The sequence below is a fragment of the Protobothrops mucrosquamatus genome, unplaced genomic scaffold, assembly GCF_001527695.2.
Source record: "Protobothrops mucrosquamatus isolate PMUCROS unplaced genomic scaffold, P.Mucros_1.0 scaffold1605, whole genome shotgun sequence".
NCBI classification, from domain to species: Eukaryota; Metazoa; Chordata; class Lepidosauria; order Squamata; family Viperidae; genus Protobothrops; species Protobothrops mucrosquamatus.
The window spans coordinates 142,031-168,944 of record NW_015387768.1 but is presented as its reverse complement, the minus strand read 5'-3'; the positions used below and the strand labels follow the sequence as shown (position 1 = coordinate 168,944).

The window sequence follows — 26,914 nt, the reverse complement described above, 5'->3', positions numbered from 1 at the left end:
AGTACAGTAGATATTAGCTGGACATCTGATAATAGGAGATAAGATATGCAGCAAGAAAAGAGGTTGGTGGAATGATGGAATTCTTCAAGTACAGTATCAAAACACTGTTACCTAAGGGAGGCAAAAGCTTTATCTTGGTTCTCCCACAGTGCAGAACTAAACTGAAGTAGCTTCAGCTGTAAGAGGGTAAATTTTAGATAAACTTTAAAATGAATAAAAGAGGTGATAATGGAAGTAGTTCCCAGTGATGCCCTTCCTTGACCAGAGGTTTTGCTGGCCCATCTATTGGTGAAATATGCCTTCTGAAGAGCAGAGCATTAGCCCCCCTCCATTTTGGTGGCATCATTTCCAAGGGGGCTAAACCATAAAGCTTACAGTGTCTACAGTCACCCTACGTTATTAAACCAAGGTGAAACAAGCATATTATGGCTTGGTACAATAGATAACTCTAGGTATTATCCTTCAGAAGAGTGCACGATGATGGTGGGGTTATTGCAGCTGAATAATAAAGACCAGGAGTGATGTCTTTTGGGGAAGAAAAAGAAGTAGGAACTTTCGGTCTCTGGGTTTTTTCTCTCTCCATGATGGCAATGCATATTAGGATGAAGTTCATCCTAGAAATGATATAAAAACAAGTGTATCTTAAAACTTCAGAACTATAAAAGGGGAAAATCATTGTCCTTTTCAGGAATTCAAGAAATATGCATTAAGTTAAACCAGGTCCTTGTATCAGTAAAGATAATCATGTAAAAAGTTTGCTTTTGACTAAGCATAGTCATTGTGATGTGTTCCACCAATTATGGTTACATAAGCGTGAACCAGGTCACAGTCTACGATCCAGGAATAAGCCAGTTTGAATGCTGGGAATTTCAGTGAATTAGGTTAATAATTATGAGGAAGGTGGTGTTATTTAGATCTCAGCAAGAGGGTGACAAAGAAAATTATACTGTACTGTATTGGAATTTAAATTTTTTTTCTAAAACTGTTTTCAATAAGCTCTATTAGAATTACTAACTCCCCATTTCATATAGGCAAACTATAGATTATATATTTAAAACTCATTTGCAGCTTTTTTTTTTAAGAAAGTTGCCTTTGTATTGTGAGTTCATGAAATACTTTCTTAAAGATGAATGCTCAAAGAAAATGCCTACAGGCATTAGTGATAAGGCTGGTCTAGAATTTTATCTGACAGCTCCATATTCTGTTGTTCCTTCCAGCCCTGACTGGACCAGTCTGATAATAATGAAGGAGTAGCTGCATTAGCAATTTCTAATTCATGAATTGTTCTTCATTTTATATATTAAATGGAGTTTGTTATTTGTCGTTCAGCTATAAAATTCAAATACACACACACATACAAACACATATATTTAGGCTAATGTAGTTTTACTTTAAAGCATCTTTCGTTATTCCCCACCTCTCTGTTAGCCCACTATGCTCTTTTCAATATTCTCCATAATGGGGATTTATTCTGACACAAACTTGTTCCTTATAGGTTTGAGTGAGGGATGCCTTTTCATATTATAACTCCTTTGAAACCTCTGGCTGACTTGTAGCAGGATTCTCACATTCCACAAAAATCAAAAGTGGTTGATTTGGATTTATCATTTTGTGGACTCAAAATAAATATGAATATGATGAAACGTGGTGTGAATATGAAAAGCATGGTGAAAAAACCTTGGTTTAATGCAAACTAGAGTAATGACTGGCTCATGCTGAAGTTATCCCATCAAATGATGGTGGTTTGGATTAATGCAACATATGAAGCCACAGCTCACAATGCTGCCCTGAGTAGTCTTTTAGCTTAGAACAATACTTCAAATAAGTTATGCCAAACTATTATGCTATACCATGGTTTGCTGAATAAATTAGATGGTTGGATTCACGCAGCACACAGCCATAGTTGAGCCCAAAATTTCTGTGGCTAAGTGAGACAGTTGTTAAGTGTGTCTTAGCCCATTTTATGACCATTTTTGCTAGAGTTGTTAAGTGAACTATTCCAGTTGCTCAGTTGGTAACCCGGTTGTTAAGTGAATCTGGCTACCCCATTCACTTTGCTTGTCAGAAGATTGCAAAATGTGATTACGTGAGCCTGGGCACTGCAATTGTGATAAATATGAGCCAGTTACTAAATGCCTGAATTTTGATCACATGATCATGTGAAAAATGGTCATAAGTCACTTTTTTCAGTGCCATTATAACTTCAAACGATCACTAAATGAACTGTTGTAAGCTGAGTACTACTTGTATTTGTCTGGACCAATTCATTATGATTTATATATCACAATAAATGAGTTTCACAGAACCTTTCAAGCCACAAACAAGCAAATGCAAATGGTGTTTTGAATAAATTGAAGATATAACCCCTAATTAATGTATTCATAAATTGTGCTAAGGTTTCAAATGGTTGGTTTAATATTGGCTTAACATGTGGCACATACCTAAACCCTCCAGTTTGCAAACAAGCCACCCAGTAGTGGCTTATTCACAAACTATTATTCCAATCCTTACCATGATATGTGAATCAGCGAATGTGTTTTAAAAAGGGAACACAATCTCTTTCATTAGTTACAATAGGAAAGTACATGACATTTCACTATTCAAAGTAAAATAAATGACTGTTTTCTGTCCTTTATAACAAGCTCTAAATTGAATGCCTGAGTCTTATTGACTTACTCAGCCCAAAAGGGGTGGCACTAGTGCTGGTGGGATGCTCGGGGCGGCACGAGTGTCGAAGGGTGAGTGCACTGGCCATTCCTTCATGCGGCCCGGTGGCCAAGCCCCCGTGGCCCAGTAATGGGCCGCAGCCCACAGGTTGGGGACCTTTGCTTTATAAGTAGTTCTCGACTTATGAACACAATTTCTGTTAAGTGGATTTTGCTTCATTTTATGACTTTTCTTGCAGTTTTCACTACAGTTATTAAGTTAGTAACAGTTAAGGGAATCTGGTTTCCCCATTGACTTTATCAGAAAGTCGCAAAAGGCAACCCTATGACCCTGGGACACTGCAACCATCACAAATATGAGTCAGTTGCCAAGCATCTGAATTTTGATCACGTGACCATGGGGATGCTGCAATGGTCATAAGTGTGAAAACGGGCATAAGTCACTTTTTTCACTGCCGTTGTAATTTTGAACGGTCACTAAATGAATTGTAGCAAGTCGAGGACTACTTGTATGGCCAATTCCTTTTCAGTTTTCAATTTATTAAGTTTGCATCCTATATTTTAATTAAAAATAATATTCTACACTACACTATTTTTTCTTCAGATTGTCTTTTTAGGTATTATTTTATGGCCCATAGCATTTTCTTTTCTACAGTTGCATCACTGTTCCAGCTGCCTATCCCAGTCAGCAAGGCAATGCAGTACAATCAGGTTTCTTTTCCTAGAGCAGAACAACATATGTTGTGTCTGAGCAGGAGCCATTGCACGTGGCCATACCTGAACTTCTCTCAGTGCACTGCATAAAATGAAAACTTCAAGAACAGTTTTGAAAGCGGGCATAGGGGAACATGTTTCAGGCAGTATAGCTTAGCATTCCTGTCTTTGGTTAAGTACATAAGGTACAATCTCTCAAAAATAAAATGAAAAAGAAAAGGATGGAGATGTTTTTTTCTGCAGGATCCAATCTGGGTTGGTCACTGGAACCAGACCACCTCCGCCTAAACTGGACCCTAATTCCAACATTATTCTAACACACATACGTTTTTTCTGGACTATTGTAAATCTATAACAGCAATATCAGGATAATCTAGCTGCACATTGAAAATAATATTCAGAGCAACTTTACTTTTATAACTGTTTTGTTTATTTCTCTGTAAGTTCTTCTTTACATAAATAGCACTCCAATGAAAATTAAAATTACTTAATACCCATTTAACTAAGTACAAGAGATTTTATTGTGGGGAGGGCCAGGTGGATGTCCATATCAACAGAAAATATTAAATTCTTGAAATATATTATTGGTAAGATCCATTCCAGAATTCTTGATCAAGCAAAATACACAGAGAGAGAGGAGGGGGGGGAGGGAGGGAGGGAGAGAGAGAGAGAGAGAGAGAGAGAGAGAGAGAGAGAGAGAGAGAGAGAGAGAGAGAGAGAGAGAGAGAGAGAGAGAGAGAGAGAGAGCAATGAAAAATATACAACATTAATGGCCAGTTTTCAAGATATTCAGGTCTCTTTATCAATCTAAAAGTTAAGCAAGGTACAGTCAAAGTGAAGAAGAGAAGTGAGGAATGATTTGACAATAGTCAAAGTCTTTGTATTGCCAGATTTGTGCATTACATAGAAGGAGACATCACTTTTATATTGAATGGTATCCTGAACTTTCAAGAAATCCTTTGGTCTTTTCTCACCTTTTCAGCTTGCTCATGAAGACAAACTCTCTGTGTGCAGCAAACTATGCTATGGCATTGGAGGGGCTCCAAATCAGGTTGCGAGCAGTGCCACCTCATTCTTTCTGCAAATCTACCTCTTGGATATTGCTCAGGTAAGCAGTTTCGGAAACCTAAACTTGTCTTCAGATTCCAAAAATTATATGGTCAACCAACTCACTCTCAGTGACTCCCGGTGGCTTAAAAAGATATTGCCATCATTGGTCAGGTCTTGTGTGATAATTTAACATTAAATTCAGTTTAATCAGTTTTTCTCTTGATTCCACACTCGATAAGAAAAGCCACGGAAAGCAATTAAGATATGAATGGTTTAGTTTATATTATTTTACCCTCCCCCCCAAATTCCAGAATTTGTTTTGCCCTGCTTCCCATAAGGAGGTGATTATTATAAAGGTGAGTTTTTGATTCATAGAAACTATTTTATTTATTTATATCCCACCTTTCTTATTTTATAAATAAATCAAGGTGACAAACATAGCTAATGCTCCCTTTTCCTCCTGTTTTCTGCACAACAACCCTGTGAGGTAACTTGGGTTGAGAGAGAAGACTGGCCCAAAGTCACCCAGCCAGTTTTCATGCCTAAGGTGGGACTAGAACTCACCGTCTCTGGTTTCTAGGCCAGCACCTATACAGAGGTCCCCAACCTTTTGGGCACCAGGGACAGATTCCGTGGAGAAAGGTTTTTCCATGGACCGGAGAGTGCATGGTTTTGTGTGCTACCTCCATCCCACAGATGGGGCTTTGCTTGTTTGTGCGGACCGGTTGCTGGCATGCTGCAGACTGGTACCGGTCCATGGACCGGGGGTTGGGGACCCCTGCCTTAACTATCCTCTGAATATTCTATTTCTCTTTCCCATCACTTAGAAAGCAGAGGGAGGTTTATTCTCTTGATCTAATAAAGGAAAGTCTCCTTTGAATCATCTTTCACTGTCAGTGACTTCATGGGCCAATCATATAATTTTCATGCCAATAATACTGACGTGGTTTCTGTTGTATTTTTCTGTAACGTTTGTCCAATATTTTGAAAAACTATCTCCCAAATCATTGGAGTATGGATTCTATGACACCACACAAAAATCAAATGAAAATTGTCCACGGAGCACAATTCAAGATTTGCTGTCCTATTTCACGGACAATAAAAAAATCTTTTGGCAACCATTAGTAACAATTAGATATTTATTTAAATATGTGGAGCAAATTCCAGATGAATAAAATTATTTCAAACCAACAAAGTTTCTCATAGGACATCATAGTCAAAAACAAAAATGTTTTATACAGGTAGTCCCTGACTAACAACAGTTTATTTAGTAACAGTGGCACTGAAAAAAGTGACTTTTGACTGTTTTTCACACTTACAACCATTACAGCATTCCCGAGGCATAGCAACTGACTCATATTTATAAGTGTTGCAATGTCCTCAGGTCATGTGATCATCTTTTGCGACCTTCAAACAAGCAAATTCAATGGGGAAGCCAGATTCACTTAACAGCCACGTTACTAACTTAACAACTGTGCAAGAAAGGTTGTAAAATGGGCCAAAACTCACTGAACAAATATCTCACATAGGAACATTAATTTTGGGCTCAATTGTGGTCATAAGTTGAGGACTACCTGTACAAGAAGAAATATTGTGATTTGGGGAAGTTATTTAGCACTGATGGCTTCATTAGATAAGTATGTTGAGCTCAGATAAGTGCTACTTGGTTTTTCAGATCCCTCCATTCCAGGCCTCCTTGGTGCAGGTCATTGGCCGAGCATGTGGAGCAGCTGCAGATCCTCTTGCAGGCTTTTTTATTAATCGGAGCAAAACAACCAGATTCGGGCAACTCATGCCTTGGTAAGCAAAGTTGATATAGTTGCTTCATTGTTGATGGCTTAGAAGTTTCTTTAATGCATTCATTCACTTGCATAGTCTGTAATCCAGGTACATATTCTTGAATTTATTTGGCCTGGTTCATATACCGTATTTTCCGGCGTATAAGATGACTGGGCGTATAAGACGACCCCCGACTTTTGAGAAGATTTTCAGGGTTTAGAAAGTCGTCTTATATGCTGGAAAATACGGTACCATGTTAAACTATATTGGCTGCTTCATCTAAAATACTAAGCAATAAATCATGATTTAGAAATCACTATGACTTTTGACCAACATGTAAGTTAAAATCAAATAAATCAGATTTTATTCTTCATGAAAATGTGCATAAATTAATTTGCTGATTTTTAAAGTTCTAATTTTTTTAATTATAAGAGATTTGCTAGTATTAAAAATATTTGGATTTGTATGTGAAATGGTTATAGAGGAATCAGATCAGGAAGTCTGATCCTATTATAGATACAGGAACAGTTTTTTCCCCCTTAAATTCAATTCAAAAATGTAAATTAGAAATCTAATACAAAAATTTATTTAATCGTTTAGAAAAGGAAAAATAGATGACAAATCTTTCCAAATCTTATCTCGCAAGAAACTGAACATTTCTTAAGATAATGTGATTGATTGATTGATTATGTGCCATCAAATTGATCTCAACTCTTAGTAATCAGATAGATAGATTTTCTCCTTGAAAATCAATTCCTTACTTGGTCTTCCAGGTTTTCCAATGGTGCATCCTTCACCACTATAACTAAGGCCATCCACATTGCTGCTCATCTTCATCTTCTCTTTCCTTCTACCTTTCCTAGCATTACAGCCTTTGCTACAGAACTAGATCTTTGGATAATGCATCCGCAGCAGGGTAATTTGAACCTGGTCATTTGTGCCTCTGGTGAGAACTTTGGATTTGGACAGGGCTTTTTTTCAGCCGGAACGCGGCGGAACCGCGTTCCGGCACCTTTTTCCGGGCCGGCCGCACCGGAAATAGCCCCTCCCAAATTTTACTTGCATTCCTGTTCTCTAAAGGGGCGGTCCTAGGGTTTGATGAGGGCGTGGCCAGGTTTGAGTTCCGCCACCTTTTCTCCGAGAAAAAAAGCCCTGGATTTGGATAAATCTATTTGTTTCTTTTCTAGATTGTCCAGAATATTATCTGAAGTTTTCTCCAATGGAAGGTTCTTTACCTACTTCTTCAAAGTCTAACTTTCATTTCCTCGGATGTCACAGGGAACATCATTGCTTGCACTCTTCTGCTCTTTGTAGGTATAGACCAGGGGTCTTCAAACATGGCCCTTTTATGACTTGTGGACTTCAACTCCCGGAATTCCTCAGCCAGACATGCTGGCTGAGGAATTCTGGGAGTTGAAGTCCACAAGTCATAAAAAGGCCAAGTTTGAAGGCCCCTGGTATAGACATATCAGAGTGCCTGAATATCTTTTTGAAGGCCTTTATGGCTGCTGTACAAAGTGAAAATGTGTGGTATATTTTGGGACTCCTCACTCCTTTACTCTTGATGATTGATCCTAAAAGGCAGAAGCTATCCACCCTTTCGTTTCATTGTAATTTCTAAGACTCCTTGTTGCACCTCTCACTATTAGTGAGATGTTCTGGGATTCCCATTTTTCTAAGTATATTCCACCATTTGATATTATTGATTCAATCCGACGCCTTTCTGTAATCAATGAAGCACATACTGATATTTCTCCCCGGCTTTGTTATTTATCTAGCATGCATCAAAAATAATGTTTTGTGTTCCTCAGCCTTTCCTAGAGGCAACCTGAACATCTGACATCTATTTGTAATATAGGATTCTAGTCTGTGTCAAACTAAGCCTTATTTTACTATCATGTGAAATTAAGGACATTGCATGATAGTATTATATACAATCTCCTAAGCCTCTTTTTTTTGTTTTGGTATTGGAATGTAGGTTGACTTCTTCCAATCAGTTGGTCACGGTGTCATGTGGCATAGCTTGCTTAGAAACTTTACTACCGCTTCTTCTGTTGCATGCCATATTTCTTACAGAATAGAATAAAATATTCTATAGAATGGAATTCTATAGAATATTGTAATTGGACACCCAGGGAATTTGCCTTTTAGCTTTTTTCAGATATGCACTTTCATTTTCTGTTATTCATTATACTTTTCTTCGTTGATTAGTTTATATTTGTATTCATATTCCAATCTCCTAGTATGGATGAAATTGGACACCCTTCCTCTTCAAATAAACTCCAAATGTTTGTAGTTCAGGCTAAAATACAGGGATCCCATAATGAATGAACTAATGATGAATATTCTTCTTTCAAAAAGAAGCTAATCCACAATATTTGTTATTCTGTTCACATAAGACTCTGTTATCTACAACTGATAATCTACACTGGGAGGAGAAAAAGTGTGCTACACAGCTAGACTTTAGCATTATCGTGGTTAACTGTTGTCTTATCAGCCTTCTGCAGTGTACAGTAGACTAGCCTCTTGTACAATTTCTTTTTTCCTCAGGAGAAACTGTATTAAATGGTGACTTTACAAATGTTTTTTTTCTTTCAAATAGATTGTTGTCCTCAAGACAATTAGAATTTAAAAGGAAATTATTTTGTAATAGCCTTAGCAAGGCAGCATTACATAGCTGACCTTGGCTGATCTTAGAGATTTGTTCCAGGTTAATACCGAAGTAGATGTAAAATCTGCCTGCTAAATTGAATAGTTGAAAACATAGCAAAAGAAGGCAATTGCAAGACACTTCCCTAACTCACTAAGAATTGAGTTTTACTTGAGGGCATCTATATTTTTTTAGTAAACATAGGAGCCAATCCCCATGCCCTATTTCCACAAAAGAAAAACCCAACAGAATCTTAATGTATCATAAGATTAGCACATTTATTCTAGTACAAGATTCCTTAAGTTATTACCCATTTCATCAGGTGGACAGAGCATTATTCTATGTTTGTTTATTTGTTTTTGTACTTCTTAATCACCCATCTCCCTTGGATGTCCCTCCTTATATGTCTTTGGTTGATTTTCAGAATTTTAGATACAATGGAGCTGATTTAGAAAATGGGGTGGGCTGCTGATCATAATAGTGGAAGAATGTACAGTCCTAGATTGACGCTAAAGGGTCTCTTTAATCTGTACAAGTAGTCCTTGACTTACAACAGTTTGTTTAGTGTTCAAAATTACCACAGCACCGAAAAATGTAACTTATGACCGTTTGCAGCATCCCCATGATCAAAATTAAAATGCTTGGCAACTGGTTCATATTTATGACTTTTGCTGTGTCTCGGGGTCACGTGATCAATTTTACGACCTGACAATCAAAGTCAATGGGGAAGCCAGATTCACTTAACAGCCGGGTTATTAACTTAATCAACTGCAGTGATTCACTCAGCAACCGTGACAAGATAAGTCGTAAAATATGGCAAAATGCTTAACAAAAGAAATTTTGGACTCAATTGTGATCATAAGTCAAGGACTACCTGTACTTAACAACCCACGGCCTTTAGGGTCATCCTTATAGACTCTCTCCTAACAATCCTCAGCAGAGCCCCGGGGAAGTTGTCTTTTCCTCTGCCTCCTCAGCTGGCCCATGGAAGTACCTGCCACTTTGCTGGGGAACAGAGAAACAGTGAGTTGCAGACCACGAGGAAAGCGTACCTCCCCACTCTGGGGAGTCTCCAAGGCCCCCTGTCCCTCCAGTAAGGAAGAGAGCTTACCCATTAACTGTTGGCACATCTCTGCCCGTCCTACCACACTAGCAGTTATCCAAGTTGTTCCCTTGTCTTTCCCTTGCCACGCACAGCTATTAAGAGATTTCAGTTTTCAGCCTTAATACCAAAGCAGTCAGTCAGGGTCAGCTGTTGAGCCTTGCCACCAGCTGATTGGATATAGTGGCCAGAGAGAAGTGGGAAAGAGAGTGGAGATAGACTCCTCTCACTTCCCGCCAGACAACCTATGGGTTTCTGGGAAGTATAGCCTAAAATTATGATTACATGACTGTCCAATCGTAGCGACACTGCAGTGGCCACAACTTTGCAAATACAAGTGGTTTGAAAATCCTTGACGCTTCAATTACAAAGAAGTAATGAGTCCTGAATCTTGGATGCATTCGTTAAATTATTTGAAGTACCTTGAATCAAAAATGGTTGCCCTACAGTGTACTGTTTTGACCAATTGAGGGTTACTAATAGACAAGCAGGAGAGTTTTAATAATACAGAGAGATGATATCATGAAAATGTCTTCTCATGTGATGGGATTTTATATGTGTATTTCATTTCATCTGGCAAACACTCTTTCTATCCATCCAAAAATTTGGGAATGTGTGGCAGGGAGAAGGCTAATGTGCATGGAACATCCACTCTCTCCCCCTTCACACTATATTTGGCCATGGCAATTGCTGTTGTGGAAGATGAATTCTTTATATAAGTGTCAAAAGATTAATTAATGCAATGGTCTAGACCAGCGGTTCTCAACCTATGGGTCGCGACCCCATTTGGGGTCGATCGACCATTTCACGGGGGTCGCCAAGCAAGGCTGTCCACCACTTTTTTCCCCTTTTCCGGCGGGTGCCTTACCTCCCTTGAGCTGGGCCAGCTGGTGGTCGGCCTGCTCCGTCTCTGCCGCTTGCCAGCTACGCCTCGGCCGGCACGGGGTGGAACCACGCATGCGTGGTGCTCCCGGGCAGGGAAAGTCCTCGACTTACACCTGTTGGGTAGTCCTCGACTTACGACCGGTTTAGTCCTCGACTTACGACCGGTTTAGTCCTTGACTTATGACCGGTTTAGTCCTCGACTTATGACCGGTTGGGGTCGCGGCATTAAAAAGGTTGAGAACCACTGGTCTAGACTAGAGGCAGCCAGTTTTGCTTGATATAGAATCCAAAAATGTAGTGATAATACAAGGTTGTCTAGATATATCCTAGAAGTATACCACTCAGAAGTCCATTCTGAAGAAGATAAATCTCCTGAGCAAAATCATTTTATCACTTTGGGTCTCAAATTGGAAAGACATAAAAGTAGGAGGAATGCCATAACCTTTCCGATATTCCTCTGCATGGAATCTCTACACACAGTTGTCTTTTTGAAATTGCAGCTAGTCCTCCTTTAGCAACTGCAGTTGGTACTGTCAACTCAGTTGTTAAGCATCACAGTTGCTAAGTGAAATTGTGAATGTACTTATGAACTTACTTCAGCCTTCCTTTGCTTTACAGACCCACGAAGGTTGTAAATGCATGGATTGGTTACAAAATTACTTTTTATCGTCATCATAAGTGTGAATGGTCACTAAAGAAGACACTTGCTAAATGAGGTCTACCTGTAAAGTTTTTCCAATTTTTGAGGGACTGTTTCATCTTTGTGGGGGGGGTGTTACTCTGAATTATATGAATTGTGTTATAAATTGTGGCTATTTCACTACAGGCCTTCCTAAGCAGACTCTAAAATGTTCCACCTTGAGAACGAGATAAAAACATCAAATATGCTGAACTAAGTTTGTCATGCATTCTATCTTTTCCCTTTTGTTTAGTTCTTCATTATTTGTGATAATGTATTCTTGTCTATGTTGCATGAATGGGATGGTTAAAAAAATGCTCTTCAGATAATACTATTCTGATGGGATTAATCTCTGTGTTATCTATTCTTCCCAGTTTTTGTTAATAACATCCATGGTCATCTGATTACATTGTGTAGTAACAGCTTTACAAGAATGCTGGAGAGTTCTGTTATAACTAGAGGTCATGTTCTGGGAAATAACTGCCTCTGCTCGCCCCTCACACACAGCAAGCTAGAACATACTGCCTTTTGTCCCTTAATGTTACACCAGTTTGACTGATACACAGAATTGTTTATCAGGCATGAGTTCATTTAAGGGTTGTTTAGAACTGTTTTACTGATTGATCTGTTATTTAAAATTGTTGCCATGAAAATAAATGGAGGCCACATCAGGCCCACATTCATAAAAATTGACCAATGCAAACCTGTGTTTAGATGTCAATGATTGGTAGATCTTTACATTGGGCATTTGTGCACGATATGATAAACCATGTTTAAACCTAATCATGGCAAACTTATTTACCATGGGCGCCACAGTAGACTGTACAGCAGATTGTGGTTATCTGCAGTTTGCCAGTCAACTTTTCTTTCTATGTTTGTAAACACCATTGAGTTTATGAAGTTCTGTATTGACCCATTTGTAAGGATATTTTCATAACTGAAATTTAAATTAGCGTTTGCATTTTTGGTCTCAGCAAATGATAAAATATAGAATCTAAGATGTACATTCAAATGTTAAATGGCTGTATTCTGCTTTCTAGGAGGGAAGAAAAATAATTTTAAAAGCAATATTTTCAGTTTTTGATTTGTTTTATTTCAATATTTATGAAGTATTTGTTATTTTATTCCATGTACTCTCAAATCCTCCATAGGGGTAGATTATTTGAGTGGGGCTATTCTTTCCATTTTACTACATGTATACTTGTTTGCTTTTACTCCAGGTTGTTGGGTTGCACACCATTCACGATTGTGTCCTATATCTTGATGTGGTACTTACCTCCCTTCATATCAAACCGAATTCTGTGGTATCTGACTTTTTATTGCCTTTTCCAAGCCCTGAGTACAGTAAGTTGATTGGTGCTGAAAACCATTTTTTTACATATAGCAAATATGTGATAGATGGCTATCACATCAGTGAATTACACATTTTTTTTTCAAATAAAATGGTGTACCTGTTAAGTCACAGAGTTCCAAAAGGGAAGTACTATGTATTTCTGGGATAATTATATTAATTGAGTAATTCAAAGAGACTGCACAAAGGTAGTAGAACAGTGGTTCTCAACCTTTTTAATGCCGCGACCCCAACCGGTCATAAGTCGAGGACTAAACCGGTCGTAAATTGAGGACTAAACCGGTCGTAAGTCGAGGACTAAACCGGTCGTAAGTCGAGGACTACCCAACTGGTCGTAAGTCGAGGACTTTCCCTGCCCGGGAGCGCCGCGCATGCAAGTGGCAGAGACGGAGCAGGCCGACCACCAACTGGCCCAGCCCAAGGGAGATAAGGCACCCGCCGGAAAAGGGGAAAAAATGGCGGACAAAAAAAATGGCGGACAGCCTTGCTTGGCGACCCCCGTGAAATGGTCGATCGACCCCAAATGGGGTCCCGACCCACAGGTTGAGAATCACTGTAGTAGAAGATACTGTTCATTGTATTTTTAATTACCGTAATTCCATTTGTCTGGAATAAGGTCTCTTACTCTAGCAGGGGGTTGTACTAGAAGACTTCCAAGGTCCCTTCCAACTCCGTTATTTTATTTTCTACTATAGCGTGTCAGGTTTTTTGTCTGTGTTGACCAATTAGATCAGGGGTGTCAAACTCGCAACGTCATGTGACGTGTCGCGACATATCGTGACTTTTTCCATTGCCAGCAATGGGGTGGGCGCAGTTTCGGCATGATGCATCTGGCCCACGGGCCGTCAGTTCGACACCCCTGAATTAGATCAACAGAAAAACAGTCATGCTCCCAGAATGCCAATGCTTTATTACAAAGATGAAAAAAATGTTTTGGTGTTTGGAATTTCCATCCAATGATTGCTTGATTCTGTTGGTTGGCATATTTTTAAGGCTGTGATTGAAGTATGGCTTTTGTGTCTTGTAAAAATTATCTGCCATTCATAGGAAATGTCAGAAGAAGTCTTGTTAGCATCTTTTCCTACTAACACAATTTATTAAAGGGCATAAGCTTTGCGAACTGCAACTCATTTCATCAATGCGTAGAATAGCTTAACTCAGGGGTCTTCAAATTTGGCCCTTTTATGACTTGTGGACTTCAACTCCCAGAATTCCTCAGCCAGGTATGCTGGCTGAGGAATTCTGGGAGTTGAAGTCCACAAGTCATATAAGGGCCAAATTTGAAGACCCCTGTCTTAACTGATGTAGGATTTAAATAGATTGGGATGGAGCTGTGAGTGGAGGAGAAAGCAGGTTGATTATACAAATATGTTTCATGTGAGATAGATTATAACTACCTTATCAATTAACAGTTCACATATGTTTTAAAAATCCATTGTATTTGTTGAGACCTTCAGAGAGAGACTAAAGCCTTTTGAAGTATGCAAGTTCAACCATCTCAGTATTGCTGTAAAAGTCTTGTTTTTTTAAATTAATCATTCCAGATGGTCATTTCTTGGGGTTTGTGGTGATGTTGTTGGTGTACATTATTTCACTATAATATCGCTATCCTGTAAAAGTAGTTTTACATGGCACTATTGTGGTATATCATATTTCACTGGAAAAAAAATATAACACTGTAATACTATTGTGCTAATTTTTATTTATTTTATGTATTAGATTTGTGTGCTCCCCATAACACTGATCAAAAAAGGGTTGTGTTTTTTAAATTAATAATAGTGCTGTTTTATGCTAAAATAATGTCTTATTAACAATCTTCCAATGCCCCCATGTTATGAGTAGTAAACGTTAATGTAAATCATCACTATGCAGATTGAAAATAAAAATGCCATAATTATTTATTCTTTTAAACTATTCGTGATAGAGCTGCTAAGTATTTTTGCTATAGCTGTACCAGGTGCCATATTCTGCTCTCACCATGTTTCTGAGCACAGATCAAGCAGATCGCGATTCAGCAACTGCCTACCGTGAGTTTCAAAGCCAGCTTTTGATTTTGGGAGGGTGGAGGAGTGAGGGAGACATTGGGTAGGGTGGGGATACAGCTGTGGTCTCCATCTTAGCATGGGGCTACAACTTCCTTGGAAAGTTTTTGAAGGATAGAAACTCTTTGTTTATCTTTTATTTTCAACTGTGTTCAATGTATTCTAAAGATTATGGAATTTGCTTGTTGTGCTTTCTGTCTCAAAAACGGTCCTGAAACTCAACAAGGCCATTCTGTGGGATATAGGAAGAAGCCATTAGAGCCATCCCATCATTTTATCTAGATCAGTGGTTCTCAACCTTTTTAATGCCGTGACCCCAACCGGTCGTAAGTCGAGGACTAAACCGATCGTAAGTCGAGGACTAAACCGGTCGTAAGTCGAGGACTACCCAACCGGTCGTAAGTCGAGGACTTTCCCTGCCCGGGAATGCCACGCATGCGTGGTTCCGCCCCCTGCGCCAGCCAAGGCGTAGCTGGCAAGTGGCAGAGACCGAGCAGGCCGACCACCAGCTGGCCCAGCCCAAGGGAGGTAAGGCACCCGCCGGAAAAGGGAAAAAAAATGGTGGACAAAAAAAATGGCGGACAGCCTTGCTTGGCGACCCCCATGAAATGGTCGATCGACCCCAAATGGGATCCCGACCCACAGATTGAGAACCACTGATCTAGATAAACCTAATGGCTGGTCAAAAGACCATCTTTGGTGAGGTTTTATTCATTGTTAAATCCTTTTGATGATATCAAGAGACAATATTGTTAGTAAAACGAGAAAGTGAGAGAGACAAGGTGACCAATTTGACATTAAGATTTTTTTACAATTCAGATTAATGTAGGTTAAAGACGGCAAAAGAGGAAACATTTTTTGAACTCACTGTAAACCATACTGTGTCATAGATCTAAAGTCTGCTTTTTCTTAGGGAGAAAATCATCTTTCAACATTTACCACTGTCTCTTGTGCTGTTTCATATTAGCATACATACATAGTTGTCCAAGCTAAACACTTGGACAAGCTTTCATTCTCTTTACTCCCTTTGCAAATGCTGAATTTATTCCCCACCGTATGGAGGGAGTAAATGGAAAGCACTATATGACTTGTTTCAGCTCTGATTTGAAGGGCAAATGCAAGCAATAGTTGAACAATTCAAACACAGACAAATTGCAATTTCTGTCAACTAGAAAACCTAGAAAGAAATGGAGCAGAGAGAAGGAAATGTGTGGGCCTGAGGCTCAGTCAGATTGAGACAATTTATGACATGTAGATTTCCATTGATTCTCTAGAGTCTGTGCATTATGCTAGAAGATAAATGCACCTAGGAAGAGATAGCTTTGTAATAAACCATTGGTCTTTAAGTAATCCCAGTTTTTTTTTCATTTCCTTGCACATATTTCCTGAATTTCTGACTGCATGTTACAATGGCTCCCACCTCCCAATATAGTACTGCTTGATATTCACTGCAGTATACATATAAATCACTGTTTTACTATTGAAAGCTGTCTAGAGGAGTGTGTATGTGAAAAACTGCAAGATGTGCTGTATTTACCAAAGGGATGGGGTTTGACTCCTGAAGCTGCACACACCATCTTGGAGATTTTGATTACTTTGTGGGGGGAAACTGTCTGCTTATGTTTCAGCATTCATTAAGCAAGCCAGATTTGTAGAAGCAGGGCTTTTTTTCTCATAGAACACCCAGAACGGAGTTCCGGCACCTTTTTTGGATGGAACCTTGTAGGGTAGGCAAGGCGGGTTGTATGACGTGTGTAAGTTCCGGCACCTTTTTTTTTTTATTTTTTATTTTTTAGAAAAAAGGCACTTTGTAGAAGTGGTCTGTTTTCCTCCCCTAGGAATGGCATTTGAAGTTCTTGGAACACTGATTGGAGCTACGCTGCATGGCCAGATAGTTGCCGGTGCTCACACTTCTAGTCGCTGTAGCCAGAATGAAACTATTGGGCTGCAACAAAACAGCTCTGAAGTCATAGATGTGTCTTATGGAGTAAGTCAAAAACATTTTGTAATGTTTTTATAGTGCTACATCACATTAGGATGAGGATATCAAATTTATTGTAATAGACCCGGGTCTTAAATATTTTTTCAAAGCAAGTCTCATTTGAATTTAGTGGGACTCACCAAGAAATGTTTCTTATTTCATTTATGTCTAATAACCATCTCTTCACTGTGATTTGGAAATGATGTATCGAAAGGACTTGTCAAAAGGTGGCAAGACACAAGGATTAGTGTAGAGATGAGAGATGGTCCTATGTGTCAGGCATGTCAAGCTGCCGGCCTGTGGGCCAGATGCATCACGCCAAAACCACACCCACCCCATTGCCGGCAATGGGGGAAAAGTCACGCGACGTCACGTGACGTTGCAAGTTTGACATGCCCGCTATATGTGCAAAATCCAGCTGTACGCCTGATATCACTTAATTCACATAATAAAAAAGCATAATTGGATATACTTGCAATGTTTTACATGTCGATTAATTGTATGTGGAATGGGTAGTTGATCGTGGTGACATTGCCACACCCACTTCACTCCAGCCCCCTCCCCCCAATCGCAGCCGACCTATCGTGGGCATTCATTCTCAGCTGTCCCTCTGCCTGGACACCTGCTCCGCCACTGGTCTTCCATCCTCTCCCCCCCTCCCCCCATGAAGCCATGGACAATTCACCCCAGTGGGCGCGATCAATTGTCCCATTCCACATACAATTAATCCATATGTAAAAACATTGCAATTGTATCCAGTTATGCCTTTCCATTATATGAATTAAGTGATGTCAGGTATACATCTGGATTTCGCACATATAGGATCATCTCTCATCTCTACACTAACAGTCATTCACAGGCAGGGGATAAGATAAAGGCAAAGTCATGGGAATACATTAATGAAAAGTTGCTTCCAAGGCAGGTTTGTGCTTTAGTAAGAGTACAAGTCAGCTCCTGGTGCATTTAGTTTGCAATGTTCCAAAGGATATCCACATTTTTCAGTGTTCCCTCAGTGAATGCATGGTCTGTAGTATCCACTTCTAATACAACTGTTTTGGCTCTTCTACTCACATTCTAATATATAGTTAAATTGCAGATGTTAATTTAGGTATTTAAACTTTATCTCGGGCAGCTTTCGTTCACCAGTGATTGCATCTGGTCCAACAGATTTATAAAGATGGAGGGAGGTATTACCCTAAGAATAAGATCCTGTAGGCAATTAAAGAGGGATTCCTTAGGCAAGACTGATAGTTCTTAATCTCTGCCATCTACCAACAAACTAGTCAAATTAATTGAATTTCTGAGTTTCCTTGTAAAGTTGCTTGTCATTAGAGCTCTATTTTCTTTAGGCCATTGTTTGTTCTTTTATTATTTGTTTCTTACTTCTGTCATTTGGTTGAAATCTTCTCTTACCATTGTCTTTAAAGAAAAAAGTCTACATGATTGCAGCTGGGCTGATAGGAAGCATCTACCTTGTCGGCATCCTTTCCCTGTTCTTTGGAGTGAAAGAAAAAGTTGGTGAGCATAGTTAAAGCTTTTTAATATTTCTGTGTGTCTATTTTCTCCATTCAATCTACAATCTCATATAAACAACGTTGTATATATTCCACCCATTATAGATCCATACACCTTAATGCCAGACAAAAAAGTTCCTTTCTTTAAAGGACAAAAGCATGCAATGAAGCATCAACCATATTTGATATTTACAGCAGCATTTCTACTGATTTTAACAGCGGTTCAGGTAATTCTTAATTTACACAGTGTCCTCATCAACGTGGTTTGTATAAATTGCATTGAAGAATCTATGCAGCTGCAGCATAAGAACTTGATCATATATACTGTACGTGATCTTACTTTCCTTAAAGAGAAATCCTCTTTTCTGTAAAAATCAACCCAATATCTTCTGGGGCCATTCAGAGATTTTACAGATTTTGGCTATCTTCTGCTGTTTTTATTATTTCATTATCAAAAATGTATAGATTTTTAATGTTGAAAGTCAGTGGGCGTGATCCTGTGCTGTCACAGTTACAGGTTTGCTAACCTCCTTCCTGGATTCATATAAAAAGAAAAGATAGATACAACTTATGGCACAAAAAGCATTCATGACCAAAGATTTTTAATATGCTTTTATATAAAAAGCTTTTTTCAAATGATTAAAAAGCCAATTACTATGTAGCCGTATCAAGAAATGTATGAATTGTAAACAGAAAACCTTACCTTATCACTATGTTTATCCATCCTCCTTCACATTTGAATCAGGTCTACCCTAATAGTATAGTTCTCTTTTCTTTTAACGATGATGCATTAAATGTATATGTCACCCAATAACCAGCACTTTACTTTACTTTTCTTTTTTCTTTTCTTTTCTTTTCTTTTCTTTTCTTTTCTTCAACTTTCTAGATAGAACAAGGAAACTTTGTTCTCTTTTGTACTTATGCAGCTGGTCTTCGCAGTCACTTTCAAAATTTAGTGGTGATTATCTTGGTAAGTGTTTAGACAAAGCTAAGCTTCCTTGTGTGGTATGTCTTTTCTTATCCTATTTCTATGGTCCATACCTATATGAAAATCAGGTTTTCATGATTGAAGGCCTTTCTCCCTCTGTAACTATATTGTGCAAATATAATAAAAAGAAAAGTACAGGTAGTCCTCGACTTATAAGAGTTCACCTAGTGACCAAAGTTACTATGGCACTGAAAAAAGTGACGGATTACCGTTTTTCAGACTTACGACTTTTGCAGCATCCCCATGGTCACGTGATCAGAATTCAGACACTTGGCAACTGACTCATGACAGTTGCAGTGTCCCAGCATCATGTGATCACCTTTTACAACTTTCTGAAAAGCAAAGCTAATGGGGAAGCCAGATTCACTTAACCGTGTTAACTAACTTTAACTGCAGTGATTCACTTAACAACTGTGGCAAGACAAGTCGTAAAATAAGGCAAAACTCACTTAACAAATGTCTCACTTAGCAACAGAAGACTATCTGTATTGGTTTCTATCTCTCTGGTCACCTTTTTAAACCCATGGTCATCTCTTTAGGCTGACTCCATCAGAGTCCACGCTTCTGCCCTCTTGTGATGTGTAGCTATTGCTATTTGTATGATTCTGCAATCTTCAAATTGTACTCTTGATTCCCTTGGAAGCCATAAATACATTTTTCCTTATCTGATATTTTTCCCCTCATTATAACACGTAGGTATCAGCTACAGTGAGCGTCCCATTCTGGCAAAGATTTTTGAAACATTTTGGCAAAAAAAAAGCAGCATGTGGAATATCAGTAAGTAGGCCGTTAATACTTATGGCTACACTTCAGATTAGATTCCAGAAAGGTGCTTCAGAGCATACAGAGGCATGAATGGAGCACCTGTCTGTAACTCTTTAAGGCACCAAGCCTTTTTCCATGATCATGTGGCAACAGCAGAGGGCAGCTATGATATGCCAAGTAAAAATGTGACTGCTTTAAAGAGTTCCAGAAGTGCTGGGCTTGTGCTCCTAAGCACTTTGAAACACCCTTTTGAAATTGAATTTAAGGCTCTGCATAGTCCTAATAATCATACAACTTGAATGTAATCATTTGAGCAATAGTCTTTTCTAGGCCATGCTTGCTAGCTATATTAAACCCATTTTTTAAATCTGTGATTTTGGGATGATTTGATGACTTAATTGTAGCTAGGTCTCCTGGTTCTTGTCCTGTTGATTAAGAATCTCTTCCTGTTATTGTTTATAATCTGTTCAGATCAACAGACACCAGACTATGTGGCTGAAAACTAAAGGCACCCTGTCTCTAGAAATAACACCTCTTGCCCTACAGATTTTCTATTTATGGTGGATCTGAAATAGAAGGATAAAGAGTACAGCCAAATACTCCCCAATGGTATTTTTCAAACTTGGCAATTTTAAGATGTGTGAATTTCAACTCCCAGAATTCCCCAACCAGCATGCTGCTTGGGGAATTCTGGGAGTTGAAGTCATACATACTTAAAGTTACCAAGTTTGAAAGGCACTGTTGCAGAGCATGTAACATGTACTCTTGATGTACATTTTTGAAAAACACTGCTCTATGACCTTCAAAGCAGAAGGAAAACCAAAATTAAAATTAAAAGGGTAGTTTATGCAGCAAAAAAGGCCACTCACTACCGTAGCACTTTGAAGCACATTCTTTGCATACGGAAGATCCAAGGTTTTGTCCCAGGTCTGAAATTCTAGCAAACTGATGTCTATCATTGCCAATGATATTAATCTAGACGAACTGGTGATGACTTACTACACTGTCACATCTATAATGATTGTCATTGTTATGTCTGTACTGTAATCTTAATCCTGTTTATATCATTGTCCTGTTAAGGCATTGCCCTTTCTTAGATGTCCAATCATGGATGAAATGATTTAGCTTTTCTCCTTATTTCCATTCATTCTAGTTGATGATTCCTTCTGTAATCGTGCTGGTGACGATCCCAAATGTCTTTCTTGCCTACCTTGTTGCTTTTGTATCTGGACTTAGCATTGCAGCATCTTTCCTCTTGCCGTGGTAAGTGTCTCTTGTAGAGGGTGAGCATAAAGGCAGGGTGTGTAGGGGAATATCCGCTGCATTTGGCTAAAAGCAGCACTTTAGCCTTTGGGTGATACCCTGCGGTCTGCCTCCAGAAGATGCTTCATCTTGTTTAATTAAAAATTAATACTGATGGAATCGATTCAGTGCAATGATACATAGCAGCATCTTTAGGGCTGGGAGCTCTTGAGACTACAGACAATCCCGATCGAGACGCCTCAGATTGTGTGGTCAAGAGATCAAATCTTTCAAAAATCTTGTCGAGAATCTTAAGACAAAACCAGTGGAAGAGAGGTCTAAGGCTAAACGATTAAAATCCCAGTGGTTTTTAATGGCCAATCCAAAAGGTGGGAAAAAAATTATAGGAACAGGCAATAAAGCATATGAAACTATCCCTATTAACTATATATAAAGGTATTATTTAGAGAGTATTAAAAGTATTTTAATAAAAGTATTATTTTAAAGCAATATGTAAATATGAAAATGTAAAAGCCTTATTATCAAAATGTGCATTTAATTTTAGATCAGTTACCTTCCACTTACAAAGTCCTGAATCACATGATTTTAAAGACATTAAAAAAAAAAAAGCCCTTTAGTGATTGTGCACAATTTGCTTATTGTTAAGGAGGGGGGCACATGTGATCACTGTTTTTTGTTTTTGCATATTATTGTTATTTGCAAGGATTGTAATGATAGAATGATAGAAAAATAAGAAAGCTTTGCACAAATAGAATTTATTATTACTAGCAGAAGTATGAATGGCAGCTACACAGATAGTTATTGACTTAAAACCAGGCAAAATTATGATGGACCCCTCAAAAGTACTTACAACATAGTTCCAAAGTCATGACAACCATTACCACCCCATAGTCATGTATCCAGATTTTGGGCGCACGGCAGCTAGCCTGTATTTTATGTCTATTTGCAGTGTCCTGTAGTCATGTGACCGTGATTTATGTCCTTTTTTTCTGAAAACTGGCATTTACTTTCTGTTTTCAGCAAAAATGCCTCAGTGAACAATGGGTTCACTTAACAGCCCTGGCATTCACTTCATGACCACAGATTCACTTAACAACCATGGTAATTCACTTAATAACCACCACAAAAAAGATTGTTGTCAAATTGGGTTGGTCATGTGCGGGGGTAGGCAATCTTGGCACTTTTATGACTCGTGGACTTCAACTCAAGAACTCCTGAGCCAGCCATGCTGAGGGGAAAGGGAGAGTTTCCAAGCTGAGCCATGCTGGCTCAGGAATTCTGGGAGTTGAAGTCCATGAGTCATAAAAGAGCCAAGGTTGCCTACCCCTGGTCATGTGGATGTCTCGCTTTACAATTTAAACAACCTTAATGGGTAGACAACCATTATGGTTGTAAGTCAAAGACTACCAGTGCTGTATAAAGGCAAAATAAATTGAGTTCTAGAGTTCTGTTCAAAGTCAGTTTTTGAGTTGCAGTACATAGAAACAACCTGTTTTAAATCTCCCTTTAATTGTGAAAGATTCTAACAATGTTTTTTCAGACATTTTTTAAAACTTAAAAACTTTTTCGATTTAATTTGGGGGCTTAAACTAAGGCTGCTTTTGTCGGTTAAAGGTCTATGCTGCCTGATGTAGTTGACCACTTTCGAATGCAGAACATTCACTTATCAGGGCATGAAACTATCTTTTATTCGTCCTTCATATTTTTCACAAAGCTGTCAACTGGAATTGGAATGGGAATTTCTTCCTTCAGTCTACAGTGAGTGTTTTAAGTTTTGGTTTCTTTGGGATCTTGCATTTGTTTAATTCGGTAAAAGGGGCACAGGGCTAGGTAATCTGTGGCACTCCAGATATTGATAAATTACAACTCCTGCATTCTTTGCCATCGTCCCGGTGTCCTAGGTGTGTTAGGCACTGCAGTTTAGCAACTAGATGGTTGTGCGCTGCCTATACCTGTTCTTGTCATTATGCCTGCAGGTAATCTCTTAACTACTCAGTTTGTTGTGATAGAGATTACTACGTTATTTATTTATTTTTAAAATGCAATCAGTTTATAGCTATCTCTGTTGCTCTACTCACCATACATGCAGACATATAATAAAGACATTTTCAATGTGAACTCATTTTAAGAAAGGGTTCATATCACCGCATACTCAGTCCGCCAGATTTTATTCTGCTTTTATGTTTTTTCTAATTCAGGGAAGATGTTTTTTTAACAAAATATTCTACAAGTTTCATGAAACAGAAAAAGAAGGATAATTGCTTTTGAATTTCTGAAGTCAGATTTAGATCTGGAGCCCAGCTTGAACCGGGGCCTCCAAACCAGTTTAAAATTAATTGGGCTGTTTCCAATCTTGTTTGTTGACCCAGGGGGTGATATGATGGGAGATAGCGGGCTGGCTATAACAGGAAAAGGGGAGTCCAGAATTTGTTGTCATTTCTACTTCTGACTCTTTCCTGGTTCCAGGTAATTGTGTTAGTGGCTACTTTAGCTTCCAACTCTTGCTAGTTTACAGCAGTCTATAAGACTACATTAATAATAATATAATAATAATAAAGTTGGAAGGGACCTTGGAGGTCATCTAGTCCAACCTCCTGCTCAGACAGGAAACCCTATACCCGTGGTGGCAAACCTATGGCACGCGTGCCACAGGTGGCATGCAGAGCCCTCTCTGTGGGCACGCGTGCCGTCGCCCCAGTCGTAGGCCTTCAGCTGGGTTTCATAAAACCTTTTTGCTTTAGGCCTCCGCCACCGTGTGCAAAAAAAAAAAAAGGTTCAATCAATCAATCAATTTCAACTTCTTGCGGGAAAAAAATGATCTCGCAAAGTTGGAATTGATTGGTTGAACTTTTTAGTCCCACCCAGGCTGCCGTTACCACCACAGCCACGCCCACCCAATTGGCCACATCCACTCAATGAGCCACACCCACACAGCACCCGACAATACATAAGTGGGTTTTGGGTTGCAGTTTGGGCACTCGGTCTCTAAAAGGTTCGCCATCACTGCCCTACACCATTTCGGACAAATGGCTGTCCAGTCTCTTCTTAAAAACTTCCAGTGTTGGAGCATTCACCGCTTCTGGAGGCAGAAGAGCATGCAGTGTGTTTCCTCTGAAATAGTTTACCCGCAGAAGTGAGAATGGCCCTTACCTTCATGGTGGGTGCGGAAGCAGATGAAAATCTAGCTATTCTGAAACCTTTCAGGGATTAAAACCTGAATTAAAACCCCTGGTGCCCTATTCCATTGAATGGATTTTACTCTATTTTTAGTGTTTAATTTAATCACCAATTAGCTTCAAATTATTTTAATTATTATATTGATATTATATTGTATTTTATATATAAGCTTGGGAGTTCCCTAGAATCCATTAAAGTTTCAGATGGTAGAGAAATGGAAAATAGAAAATAAATAGAAAATAGAAAATAAATAAGCAAGCTATCCCGGCCCACAAGGTGGAACCAATCCATTAAGTGAAACAAGTTTGCCAAGCACATTGTAGCTTCATAGGGCAGAAAGTAATGGGCTGGATTAAGGGAACTGGCCAATATTATGGAGATCAAGATGCTGTTGTTCTGATCGTAATGAATGAATTGCTGAGATTGCTTTATAAATATAAGAGCCATTATTTTAAGGTGAGACATCAGTGTTAAAAAGATTGGTCTTTACGTAAAAAAAAAACCTGATGAGAAAAAGCCAGTAAGGGTTAGAAAATAACAGCAGCAATATTCAGATTGAAGGGGGAGGGGCGTGAAATGAATTTTAGTTGTGTATTGTTATTTGAATAAATTATAGTAACATTTGCATGACTTTTTAATAGATTCGTAGGCTACAAATCAGGGATGTGCGTACAGTCCACCCATGTTGTCATCACGCTGAAAATCTTGGTTGGTGGAATTCCATCCATCCTCATCCTTTTAGGGTTATTCATACTCCTGTTTTACCCAATCAATGAGAAAAGTCAAAAGGAAGTGAAATATGCCTTTGAAAATTCAAGGTAGGTTTGTACTAATATCGAGCCTCTCCTAGTGAACATCTTTCTTTCGTGAAAGAGGTGTGCTGCTTTTTAAATCAAAAGTCAACTGTGTTACAGTAAAAAATATACTGCTCACAAAAATAAAGGGAACGCAAACCCCTTCAGTTCCATGGTAAAATGTTCCCTTTATTTTTGTGAGCAGTATATATGATAATTCACGGAAAGCAAAATCTTTTTATTAAATTATAAATTACTAAAGGTAAATATGTCACTATTTCCCATTCCTTGAATGCCCCCGTTTATTCAGCCATGTGCATAAACAATGCTTCTGATTCCTAACAAATTCAGAAAACTCATAAAGCAAATAAAATATCCACCCCAAAATAAGTTGTTGCATTGGATAATTAAAGCACACTGTAAAGCTAATTCTTTGAAAGTTGAATCTGTTGAATTTTGGAGGATTTCTTAAACTTAAATCCAATACTGATTTTCACATTTTCAGAAAAGCCAGGAGTTAAATCCAGAATGATGTGCATGCAAAATTTCTACTCCCATGGTTGGACTAAATAAAACACTATCCCTTAATATAAATTACCGTATTTTCTCTTACAGACTTGTGGTGTTTGGCTTTGGTGGGTCTTACAATGCACTTATTTTGCATTGTCCTGAAACTGGCTTTTCCATAGAGATGGTGTACAAACAACAGGAAATAAATCCTGATATATTTGACCAGAGCTTACAAGGTGTTAGAATTAAAAGCCAGTATTAATTGATTTGGATTCTGAAGCTAAAGGACAGCTTCTAAAAAACATTTTAACGTGACAACTTTTGTCTCACATTTTGTATGTCATGATTAAAAGGTGGGATCCAGGCCCAGCAGATGCCATGTTTAAATTACAACGTAAGCTGTTTTTTTACACAAGATTCTTTCATGTCTTATGAAACAGGAGGAATCATGTGAAGACTGAAAACATTGCTGAGGAAAGCAGTTGTGTTGGAAAGCCTGAATAAAAATAGAAGTCTAGTGCTAATGAAAATGCAACCAGAGGGCAGCACTTCAGCATGCTTGAAGGCATTTGTCTTATTCCTCCAGTGTTTATTCACCCATATACCAAGGCTGGTCTGATCAGAAAGACGATGCTTTGGAGCATGGGCTTAGAGAGCCTGTAACATCTGTACTGCTGGATTACTATGAAGCCTTGCACGAGCTATGTATAAGATGCAATAGGTGGTGCTCTCTTCTTTCATATATTGTACCAGTACATGTTATATTGAGGAGAAAAGCTGCCTGACGAGATAAAAGCCGTGGTCTTGTGAGCGCTATCCATAAGCTGTTAACCAAGACAGTGTGGTTAGAGGGAATTTCAACTAATTATAGGTTATGGTTCCTACCAAAGGAAATCCCATAATTTTTGTTAATCACAGAATTCTGTTTATCATCAATACATTGCCATTTAAACTGCTGGCTTCATCTGTGTTTTTTGTATAGATATTTTTAATCCCCCTTAATC

General features: G+C 38.7%; 1 protein-coding gene across 1 annotated transcript; it reads left to right on the top strand.

Annotated features, from left to right (window-relative positions):
* Window positions 1–521: 521 nt before the first annotated feature.
* Window positions 522–26,898, top strand: MFSD2B (major facilitator superfamily domain containing 2B). Its single transcript, XM_029285397.1, has 14 exons — window positions 522–545; window positions 4,363–4,488; window positions 6,106–6,230; window positions 12,746–12,869; window positions 14,825–14,903; window positions 16,757–16,905; window positions 18,327–18,417; window positions 18,519–18,640; window positions 19,300–19,383; window positions 20,098–20,178; window positions 21,320–21,429; window positions 23,044–23,187; window positions 25,248–25,424; window positions 26,351–26,898. Exons 1-14 carry the CDS (start codon window positions 522–524, stop codon window positions 26,412–26,414), a joined length of 1,500 nt encoding a protein of 499 aa, XP_029141230.1. The 3' UTR covers window positions 26,415–26,898.
* Window positions 26,899–26,914: the final 16 nt, after the last annotated feature.

Coding starts and splice junctions, on each gene's coding strand:
- MFSD2B (XM_029285397.1), top strand. CDS start 522: ATGTCTTTTGGGGAAGAAAAAGAA. Junction 19,384..20,097: donor ATTTAGTGGTGATTATCTTG/GTAAGTGTTTAG, acceptor TATAACACGTAG/GTATCAGCTACAGTGAGCGT. Junction 20,179..21,319: donor AAGCAGCATGTGGAATATCA/GTAAGTAGGCCG, acceptor CATTCATTCTAG/TTGATGATTCCTTCTGTAAT.